This window comes from Coffea arabica, chromosome 9c (genome assembly GCF_036785885.1).
Source record: "Coffea arabica cultivar ET-39 chromosome 9c, Coffea Arabica ET-39 HiFi, whole genome shotgun sequence".
Classification (NCBI taxonomy): domain Eukaryota; kingdom Viridiplantae; phylum Streptophyta; class Magnoliopsida; order Gentianales; family Rubiaceae; genus Coffea; species Coffea arabica.
This window is the reverse complement of record NC_092326.1, coordinates 35,037,003-35,048,860: the sequence shown is the minus strand read 5'-3', so window position 1 is coordinate 35,048,860 and position 11,858 is coordinate 35,037,003. Positions and strand designations below refer to the sequence as shown.

At 37.0% G+C, this 11,858-nt stretch overlaps 2 protein-coding genes across 2 annotated transcripts; both read right to left on the bottom strand.

Annotated features, from left to right (window-relative positions):
* Positions 1–3,572: 3,572 nt before the first annotated feature.
* On the bottom strand, positions 3,573–4,199 carry LOC140014199 (uncharacterized mitochondrial protein AtMg00310-like). Its single transcript, XM_072064623.1, has one exon. It carries the CDS (start codon positions 4,197–4,199, stop codon positions 3,573–3,575), a length of 627 nt encoding a protein of 208 aa, XP_071920724.1.
* A 3,109-nt stretch (positions 4,200–7,308) lies between these two features.
* LOC140014198 (uncharacterized) lies at positions 7,309–7,845 on the bottom strand. Its single transcript, XM_072064622.1, has one exon. The coding sequence runs from the start codon at positions 7,843–7,845 to the stop codon at positions 7,309–7,311; it is 537 nt and encodes a 178-aa protein (XP_071920723.1).
* Positions 7,846–11,858: the final 4,013 nt, after the last annotated feature.

Here is an 11,858-nt window from a genome sequence, read left to right as displayed (position 1 = left end):
CTAGACTCAGATGCGGTTAAAACTCGACTCATATATGAGTATAATTATATATGTAAAGTATATAAAATAATATCTATAATTTATAATTATACATATTACGATATAAAAAATTAATAATTTATATATAAATTTGTATTAATTCATAATTATAAAATATATAATTATGTATTTAATTATCAGTTTGGGTGAAGTTCGATTTGAATCCAAAACTCATATAATAGTGTGAATTGAGTTTGAGTTTTTTATTATGAGATTGAAACCCAAAAATCCATATAATATGTGAGTCGAATTTGGGTTTGTTAAAATCCGGCTCAAAAGCCCTAATTGACACAGCTATTCCTAGCTTTGTCAATATGTGTCCGCCCTTGTCTGTCTTCATGGGATTACATTAGCCTAACATTTTCTCAACCATTAATTCCATGATCAATGGTTTAGGCAGTCATGGAAATCTTCACGGCATACTTTCCGGTTCCCCTTGCATTTCCATCAATTTTCCAAAATTTCGACTAGCCTACAGTCTAGCAACCATTCTAGTTGTCTACTAAACTTTAACATGTACAAGAAACAGAAGTTATATAACCCTAGTGTTCTGTCCTGGGGCTCATTACATGTTGTCCTCTACCATGTTCCCCTTTCTTCTTCTTGTCATTCTTTTTCCTTTGTTCACTTCAATTCCTCAACCCTTTTGTGTTGCAGCTGCAGATTCGATCTATGACAATTTTGCTACTTGTCTAACAAAAGTTGGAATCCCAAGTGGCCAAATTTCTAACATTCTTTATGGTCCAACAAACAGTTCATTCAACTCTGTATTACAAGCCCATGTTAGAAAGCTCAGGTTCAACATTTCCAGTACCAGAAAACCATCCATAATTGTCACACCTTTGGAAATCCCACATGTTCAAGCAGCAATTTTAAGCACCAGAGGAACAGGGCTGGAGCTAAAAATCCGTAGCGGCAGTTTTATGGGCGCAAATATTTCAAAGACAATTTTGATATATTGGTTAAATTGAAGACCATGGTAGATCCTGAAAATTTCTTCAAGAATGAACAGAGTATCCCAACTCCGTCCACTGGATCCTTTTGTAAAAGGAGGTGAGAAAAGGTATAAACATCAAGTCATCAATCAATGTGATTTCTCGATCATGATGACCATAGTTCTTTTGCAGTTATGACATTGAACTGCTAGTTACGCAGTAGATGTGAAGTAAAGTAGCTGAATTCTATTACATTGATTGCTGTTTTTTTTTTGGTCGAAACAATATTTGATTATATTGTTGTCAAAAGTTATGTAATTGCGAGCAAAAGCTTGAGTTGACTTTATAGTCAGTGTACTTGACACTGAGGAAACATGATTTCCTCATCTAGTGTAATGCCTAAAGCATAAATGCTAATCTTAGAGTTTATATAATTTTTATCATTATTAACTAAACAAAATGAACACATTTTAAACAACACTCTTAATTGAATAATATCTTCCACCAAAGTATGCTACTCTGATGTCCCGTGCCTTCTGTGATCAAATGTGTTGAGAAGCTGCTTGTTTTGCACTTGAAATTGCACTTTCCTTTGTTGCAAAGTGGTAGCTTTGCTCATGGTAGCTTTAGTGCTACTGCCTCATCCATAATAATAATATGTGAGCCTGAGCTTCTTTCTCTCAGTGCCCATCCTATCATTGACTCTTGGTTATCATCTGTTGTAGTGATTCCAATTTTCGAGATAGGATTGTCCTTTTGTCTTGTTACTACAACTCTCAATTTGACGGTTTCCTCTTCTAGCCCTAGCTGCTGGTGGTTCTGAAGTTGAGTTAATGTTTCTATTGTGCTCATCCTAGCTTCCTTGGTTTGCTATCTCTTTAAATTCTATGCATTCCTATTGTGCCTTCTACATTGTCCTCCATGAAATGTGGTGTTTTTCGTTGAATTCCATGTCATTCCTGTCCTTCCATATCTACCAGAGTATGTTGATAGTTAACGATAAATGTTATGAACCTAATGTTCTCTGTCTTGCTTCTGTGATTGAGGTCCACTATCTTCTGAAACTTCCATGATACTCTTGCATGCCTTCCCACTGGATTGGACCAATCTGCCATATTTGTTTAGCTTCTCTGCAGTTTCAATAGGGTATGTTCCACCATCTCTCTCTTTTCCCCACACCTCCTGAAAATAGGGTCCCCACTTTGGTTCTATTTTTTTTTTCGAAACGATAGGAGAATTTCATTATAGTAAAGAAAATACATGTGTGAGCAATCGCTCGACTTGAGAGAAACTATACAAAAAGTGCTCAAAGACACTGAGGAAAAATCCTTTCCTCTTCCACAATAATGCCAAAGGCATCAGCACTAAGTTTTCTGCTATCTATCATATTTTCTTCCCTACTGAAGCAAAAAGAGCACATGCAAAACAAACTCTGCATATTATAGATATCCTCCAGCAATGTAGCCATTCTGCTATCCAAGGGTCTTTGATGTGTTATTTGTTTCAACAGCTCCTTGTTATATAAGTTGAGCCTGACTTTGCTCCACTGATGTTGCACAACTTTGCATAAGACTAGTTTTAATGCCACCGCATCATCTAAAACTTTGTTCCCCAGGTTTCTCTCTTTCAACCCCCATTCTGCAATTCTAGTGCTTGGAGTTACCTTAACTGTGACACCAATGCCAAGAGTGTTCTATCCTTTCTTTGTAGCAGTTGTCACATCCATGGCTATAGTTCCTTCAACTTCATTATCCTGGCTTTGTTGTTCATACATGTACGTTGTTTCTTCTGTGCTCTTTCTTTCTTTCGATTTCTCCACCTCCACTTGCTCCAGTCATTCTTTATGTGCTCTTTCTACTGCTCTAATTCGTGTGGATCTATTTGAGCTCTCAAATTCCTTTTTATTTCTATCTTTCTACACCTGTCATAAAATATTTGCAGTCAGACCAATATGTTCCCTCCCTTTTGGTCTTTTCCTTACTTCTGAAATTCTGAGCCACCATCTTTTGAAGTCTCCCTACTGGTCTTTAGCCCTATCCCATTGAATAGGAGCTGCCTTCCATATGTCCATCGTGTAAGGACAGTTTAGCAGTAGATGTTCTACTATTTCCTGTTCCTCCCCACAGGTTCTGCATACAGGATCGCCCATTCTTGTTCTTTTACTTACTGTTTCTCTTACTGGCAATGCTCATTTTATACATTTCCAGATGAAAACCTTGATTTTGTGTTTAATGTTGAGCCTCTAGAGTGTGTCCCACATCTGTGTCGCTTGTTGACTTCCATCTGTGTAACTTGAGCCAGCTTCATCAGAATTGCATTTCCTTGCACTACTATTTTTCTCCATCAGGATTTTATAGCTTGAGTTGACTGTGTACGTCCCTTCAGCATGTGGTTGCCAAAAATAACTGTCTTCCTCCCAAACAGAGTTAAAGGAATACTTAGAATCCTCTCAACATCATTTCTATTGAAAGTCCAAAAGATGATGTTTCTATTCTCTCTGTTGTGACAGATTAGCTCATCCACCATTTTCAGCTCACAGTTATTAGATCTACTGGTAGTTGGCTTGCCTATGATTGTCTCTGGAATCCATTTATGCTCTCATATTCTTGTACTCCTTCCATTTTCAATTCCCTTGATCAGGCCCTTATCAATTAAGCCTCTTGCTCCCATTAATCCTTGCCAAATCCAGGAGGCATTCTTGGGGAGTTTACATTGTAGAATGGACTCCTTAGGGAAATATTTAGCTTTCAACACCTTACTAACAGGAAGGTTTGACTTGGTAAGAATCCTCCATACCTGCTTTCCTAATAGTGCTTTATTAAAGGCTTCAAGATCCTTGAATTCTAGTCCTCCTTCATTTCTATTCAATGCCATTCTTTCCCAAGAAATCCAATGCATTTTGTTCCTGCCACTTGTTTCACCATACCAGAAGTTGGCCATCAAAGCACTAATGTCTTTGCAAAGTTTTCTTGGTAGCTTAAAGCATGACATGACATACGTTGGCATGGCCATTGAAACTGCCTTTAGCATTACCTTTTTCCCTATTGAGCTCAAAAATTTGTTTTTCCAGTCCTGCAACCTTCTTTTTATGTTTTCTCTTACAAAGCCAAAGATCTGATCCTTTGTTCTTGAAATCACCATTGGAAGTCCCAAGTATTTCCCTTGTTTTGCTTCAACCATCCCTCCCAATGCTTGGCATACCTCTTCCCTTTGCTCACAGTGCATGTTCCTACTAAAAAAGACTGCAGATTTGTCAAGGTTGATCAGTTGCCCTGAAGCAACTTCATAGATTTTGAGACTTTCATGATTTCAGTAGCCTGTTGCTTGTTAGCTTTACAAAAGATGAGGGAATCATCTACAAAGAAGAGATGAGTAATAAAAGGTCCTTGCCTGCTGATTTTCAATCCTTTGATCCTTTTACTTTCTTCAGCTTTCCTCAGCAAGTTAGAGAACCCTTCTGAGCATATTAAGAATAAATAAGGAGACAAGGGATCTTCCTGGCGTATTCCCCTTCCTGGTGACACAAAACCTTTAATTTCCCTATTGCAGTTGAAAGAGTAGGTAACAGTTTCCAAGCAACTGGTGATCCAATTGATCCATGCAGAGCAAAATCCTATTTTTTCCGTCATAGCCTGCAAAAAAATAGCACTCCACCCTATCATAAGTTTTTGCCATGTCTAACTTGAATGTTATGTAACTATCTTTCCCTTGTCTTTTGTTTTTGAAGTAGTGCATGTATTTGTGGGCTAAAATCACATTGTCTAAAATCTGTCTATCTGGGATGAAAGCTGATTGAGTTTTGCTTATGCATTTGTCCAGAACAGATTTCAAACGATTTGCCAGTATTTTAGAGATAATTTTGTATAGCACACTGCAAAGATTGATAGGCCTATAGTTTTTTAAACTGGTTGGGTACAAGATTTTGGGGATAAGGGAGATGACAGTATGGTTTACAGATTTAAGCATGAATCCAGAGTTGAAGAAAGCTTTGATTGCTGGGATAATATCACTCTTAATGGTGCTCTAGAACCTCTGAAAGAATAGTGGAGACATCTCATCTTGGCCTGGGGTTTTGTCAGGATGCATAGAGAATAGTGCATCATGAATCTCATCCGCCTCCACTGCTTTAGTTAGCTTATCATTCATCTCCTGAGTTATGGAATGTGGAATACCATCTAGAATTTCTGACATATCATTCCTCCCCCCACTGTTAAATAGCTCCTTAAGGTACTATGAGATTTCAGTCACTACCTCATCCTCATTCTCTGTCCAAGAACCATTTTCCTTCTGCAAGTTCCTAATTCTATTGCTCACTCTCCTTCCCTTGACATAGGTGTGAAAATACTTAGTGTTCTTATTACCCTCTCTAAGAACTTATTCTAGTTTTTTGACTCCTAAAATTTTCTTTCTCTTTGTAAGCAGCTTTCAACTGATCTTTAATGTCAGCTAGCTTACCTTTTCTATCTTCAGAATTTGAGTCCCTAACTCTCTCTAGATCCTTCTTCAGATTAGTAATTCTACTCCTAGAGTTAGCCTGGAAAGTATTTCTCTATTTCAGAAGTTCAATTCTGTAGTTTCTTATCTTCTTTGTGATTTTGAACATTCTTGATCCTTGTTCCTCCTTATGCCAGGCTTTCTCCACCACCTATTGAACCCCCTCCCTTTGAAGCCATATCTTATCAAAATAAAACCTCTTCTTTTCCTTTCTTTCCTATGGGTTGTATCTAACAAAAGCATATAGTGATCAGAAGCAAAAGTATCAATGTGTTGACATCTTGCCTTCTCAAAATCTTTAAACCATTCTAAACTGCAAAGACACCTGTCCAACCTTTGTCTGACCTCTCCTTCATTATCCCAATGATTGCTCCACGTCCAAGATTGTCCTTCAAAACCAATATCTGTTAAGCCATTCTAATCTATGAATTCATTAAGTCCTTAAGACCCCTCTCCTCCCTGACTATTCCTCCCCACTTTTCTTCATTAGCAAGAATATCATTAAAGTCCCCAGCTATTATGAATTTAGTTCCCCACAGTCTTTTCCTATTACTCAGTACCCTCCATTGTTCCTTTCTAACCATTAGGTCACAACTAGCATAAACACCAACAAACCACCAGACAACCTAAGTATCATTGTCTTCTATTTTAGCTTCTATCATAAAGGTAGTTTTGTACACCTTCAAGATATGTGTTTCCTTAGGCCAAAACAAGGCCATGCCACCTGCCTTATTCATTACTTCTACTGCCATATTACTATCAAATCTAACCCCTCTAGCAATTCTATTTATAACTTGTTTCCTATTTTTAGTCTCACTTAAAAAAATCATATTTGGAAAGGAGAGATTGTTCACCTCCCTCAGATGGGGAACTGTCAAGAGGCTTTCCACACCTTGACAGTTCCACGCCAGGACTCTCATGTACCTTTTGGGGGCCCCTTTAAGGAAGGACCCCACCTTCTCTCCCCTCATCTCAGCAGAATATAACTCTTCCATTGGTTTGGTCTTTTTCCACTGCACTATCTCATTGTTAACTTCCTCCATTTCTTCATCCCTGATCAGAGCCTTTCTCTTTCCAACGTTCAAATGGCTTGCTCCATTACCATTTAATTCTCTCAAAGGTCTTCTGGTTTTGGTTGGGGACTTCATTCTTTTGAAAGTTCTCTTGGCCTGCTTATCAATAGCCTCCAGAACCTTCCCAGTTCTTTGGGATTCATGGTGGATCACTAGCACCCCTGCAGTTCCCTCACTTACCCCATGTTCTTGATTCTTATCTTGCAATTTTACCCCTCTATCCTCCTCCATCTCTTCCACTTCAGTTGGGGTCTGATTCTCTTCCTCAACCTGTATCACTGGAGGGAGGTCAAGCTTTCCCTTGTCGAGGTTCATGAGGCCCTCACTGTAGCCTTGGGGAGCTTTCTTATTTTCCATCACATTTGTTGAGCCTCCCATATCCTGCACTGTCCTAATATCCTCCATTTCCTTCCCCAAGTCCTAATTGATGTTTCCTTTCTTACCAGTGGACTTAAGAGTTTCCAAAAGACTTTTATCCAGTTAAGTCCTAATTCTCTCTTGCTCAACCAGTTCTCTTTTTTGGAAAGTCCAATATCTTTTATTGCTAGTAATTTCAATCCTAGCTGGTTTTTTCTAAGGTGAGCTTCTGTTATTTCCCCATACTGGTTTTCTAAGGTGCTTCCCTCTAAGACTCTCTTCTCTTTGCAGGACCTCTCACTATGCCTTACTATTCCACAGCTATAGCAGAAGTCAGGACACCTTTCATACTTAAAGGCTACCCACTTGAGAGATCCTTCAAGTTTAACCACTGTTCCTCTAAGAAGAGGTTAAGGCAGGTTTGCTAGAGTTAAGATTTTCAAATGCCTACTCTCTTTACCTCCAGACTGTGGGATTAACACGTCCCTAACTTCTTTGAACACTGTCCCAATTTTTCTTCCTACCTCTTTAGTAAGCCAGTGTACTGGCAGATTCCAGATTTGCACCCATAGGGGTGCGATCACAAAAGCTCTATAGTCCTCTTCTATTCCTTCTGCCCACCTGTTCAGAACTAACATCTGATTATCTATCATCCAAGGGCCACCATCAGCAATTTTTTTCTTGTCATCAGAATTAGGGATGTTAAACTGAAACAAATTAGGTCCCAGTTCCATCACTGTCGTATTCCTAGGATACCCCCATGCAACAGTCATGAAGTTTTTAACCCCTGTGAAGTTAGCTACTTTCTCTCCCATTAATCTTCCTATAAGATTACATTCACATTCTCTAACTCCATTATGAAGATCTTCCAGTTCCAGTGTGGCTCCTGAGAGCTCATTATCTGCTAATGAAAACTTTTGCATAAACTCCGACAGGTCTCCCTCCATAGATATTATCAGACACTTCTAGGCAGTATATCCACTTCACACTCAAGAGAAACACAAGTTCCAAGGAAGGAACAAGAAATTTTTACAAGAAAGCAAAAAAATCACTAGATGCACTGATGAAACTACTGAAAGAAGGGGAATACGAAGAAAAAAGTTACAGAAAGGTACTCTGGTCAAAGGTTACCTCTAAAGAAAAGACAAAAGAAAAGAAAACACGGAATCATGTTATACCTGGCGTATGCTTACCATAGTTATAAAGCTTCTGGTGCAAGATCTGCTACCCTTCATGCATCATTTAACGCATAGTGGTGCTGCATTCATTAGCCATAAATTCCTGATAGGATCAGTAGTGGAGAAGGCTTGGAAGTCCATGCTGAGAAAGTTCGGGATTGTAGAAATTTGAAAAAGTTTGATTTTGCTGACTCTCCCACCAAAGAGGAGAGGAGCTCTTATCCCAAGAGAAAGCACTTCTACTTAGAGAGAGAAACACCTCTACTTGGAGAGAGGATTTTTTCTGCATAATTCCAATGTAGATACCAAAATTTTGACATTTTTATTTCATTTTAGTGGATTTTGTTTAAATTTTATTTATTTTGTTTTATTTTCATTTTATTAAGAAAATTATTTTTAATTAATTAATAGGAAAGAAAAGAAAGGCAGAAAAGGAAAGAAAATATAAATCAAATCAGTTTTAAAAAAAGCCAACTTAATCTCAGTCTTTGTTCTATGGGTTTGGATCCCTTTTGTTTGATATAAAAGCAAGAGAATGGCGTGAAAAAGGAGAGGGCGGAAGGGAATAGGGGGCGGCAAGAAAGAAAGGGAGAACCTACGGGAGTTTTCTGAGGGAAGTTTCGGGAAGAGAAGGATTTTTGAGGGAAACAAAAATAGGGGGAGAAAGGGTGGCGGTGGGGAGATCAGGAGAAAAACCAACAAAAAAAAAGATAGCTTCGGGCAAGGAGAGTGGCAGGCAAGAAGAAAAAAGCAAGAAACAAGAGGAAGAAAGGATCGGGTAGAGGAAGATACAGAGTGAGAAGCTACAGAAAGGGAGGAACCGAGAGAGAATGAGAAGGAAAAGAAATTGAAAAAGGGAAAAAACCAGGAAAGATTGAAAAGAAGGGTTTTGGGCTGAGGAAACCAGAGAGAAAAAAGGGCGGCAGACGGAAGAAAGAAAACCCACGGAGGAACAAGAACCTACGAGGGGCAAGAAATGAAAACAAGAAAGGAAAAAGGAAGAAAGAACTTCGGGCAGTAGCGAGAGAGAGGAGAGGCTGCGGGAAAGGAACCAAAGCAAGAAAGGAAGGGAGGAAAAATCTGAAAAAAGGCTCAAAGTTGCAAGGTCGCCATCGCTGAAAAATCTGCAGCAAACCTTCTTGAGCTTCTTTTCCAGATTGGCATGATCCCGGGCGTGACCTTGAGCTCCGTTTTACCTTGCAAAAGGTTCTGAGGTAACCTTAACTTCTTATTTTATAGCTTTAACACCATTTTTCGCGAGAATCCAAGTTCGTATACTGAGAATCTTGAGTGGGTTTGCTGCTGTCTATGTTTGATAGCCATGACTGTGTTTTTATCATTCGAATCTTCATGTACCCTTGTTAAACGTTGGTCTTTGCGTTATTTGCTGCGTTTTGCTGTGTCATTTGTTGCTATTTCGAGGATTTGTTGGATGAAAGGGGTCTGTCTTCATTTTTTCGTTTGCAAACCCGAGAGGAAATAGAGGGAAAAAATGGTTTTTTGGGGTCACTAATTTCTTGTTGGATGTTGTTAGAATGAAGTATTAATTGATCCTGGAATTTTACTTAAGTTATGAATGATGTTTTTGCTTGAACGAATAGCAGTTGAAATTCGCAGAAAGCTTCTGAGATTGCGAGAGGAAGAAAGCTTCTATGAAGCATGCATGAAATGTTTTCCAAAATTGTACTTTAATCCCATAATTTTTATCTTATTCTACTATGGCCCAAATTTTGTGAAAATGAAATCAATTTTGTCCCTTCAAATTGTTATTTTTCTTGGGCATGTTTTGATGTGATCTTTGGATAGATTATTCATAAATTTTAGGATGATATTTGAAGGTTTAATAATTTTTGATAAGTTTATAGTTTCGATTTTGAATTTTAGTAAGAAAGTTTGGGTAATTTTGTTGTTTAATTATAGTAAATCGGTTTTGTTTTATTTTTGTGAATTTTAGCATTTAAGTTTTGATAGACTTCATCTTAAGCCTTAATTCTATTTAGACCCCCTAATATTTGTAATAGTAATTTTATCTCTCAAATTTTTTTAATTCTTTCAATTGGGTCCTTGTTTGTTAATTTGTTGACCAGGGGGTTGTTTACTTTATTTGAATGCTTTGATTGATTCAATTTCACGTTCATTTTCATCTTTTATGATTGTTTGTTAATTAAAGTGATGCCTTGAACTTTTTATTTATTTTTTGGAGGGTAAATAAGAAAATTTCCATTTCGTTAGGTCACCAATTCAAGGGAGGTATACTCTATACTTTATTTTTATTTTATCTTATTTGATCCTATGTGCCCTTATGCGACTTTTATGTGTAATTACATGCCCTTTTGAATGTTTTTATTTCATTTATTTATTGTTTTGATTTTGTGTATTTATTTTAATTTAATTTTTAATTATTTGGAAGGCAATTAAATGCCAAAGTTGTAATAGTTAGGTTATTATTTTATTTTATTCTTTACCCCTTTAAATTGTAGTTAGGGCTTCCAAATGTAATAGTTAGGTCATTTATTTATTTCATTCTTTATCTCCTTTAGATTGTAGTTAGGACCCCCAAATATAATAGTTAGGGCTTTATTTGCTTTATGTGTTTTTGCATGCTTGTGTGTTACGTGTTACTCGTTTTTTTAGGGTCTTGCATCTAGATATCATCCTTATGTGCTATGTGTTTTATGTGATATTATGTGTTTACTAATTTTTATTATGTTTTATATTATTAGTTTAATTATAATCAATGTGCGACGTCGCCACACTAGTCCAACGCTAGTTGTGATCCCTTTCCCGATTTCACACTAGTCCAATGCTAATAAGAAAAAAATAGAGACATGGATTAGTCCAATGCTAGACCCTTATGAACCCTTCGCGCGTTAGATCATGTTTGTATGCCAATCACTACACACTCATGCATATTTTCTATTTTTTAGGTTTTTTTTATCATTTGGCATGTCATTCCCCCTATATATATATCTCTTATCCCATATTTTTCCTATATGTATATTCCTTACCTTATATGTGAGACATGACATTAGATTTGCACTTCATATAGGAAAAATTAGAGATAGGTTAGTACATTTGCCTGATTTGATTAGGAAATAACCCTTGAATATGAGATATAGATGAGTGTGGCTCTTTAGCCTTAGAACGCTTGTATTCCCTCTATTAAAGGGAATATTGAAGTCAGGAGTGTTAGTTCCCCGCACCCGTTATGATGCATTCCTTTAAATCATATATATTTGTATATTATTATTTTCTTTTCTTTTCTTAGACTCTCGTACTTTTGCATATTCATGACCTCTTCAAAAAGTCACTCTTAAACATCATAATTAATGTGATTGGCACCAATTGAGTTTTGAAGAGACATATTGACTCTTCCGATAACCATTAGGTTTAGGATTGCATTCATATAGTAACTTTCAAATGTGATAAATTTTTAAGTTAAGCTAAGAAAATTATTGATTAAATCACGCAACTAACCTTGATTAGGTTGAAAGGGTGTTTTGGATTTTATCCTTGCCTTCCCTTTTTTCAAATGTGACTTCCGAATACTTTCTTTGATTTTCGAAAACTTAGAGTCGTTTAAAAAGGGTTTTCTTTATTTTTGCTTTAAAAATTCATTTTAAGTGACTTGGTACACCTTAACTCAATACCAAGTGGCGACTCCCATTTTTCATTAAAAACCCTTTTTAAACTATTATTTTTGGGTTCAAACCGTCGCACTTTTTAGTCCCATTTAGGCCCATTTTCTTTATTTATTTTCTAAAAATCAAAAAATTCATTTT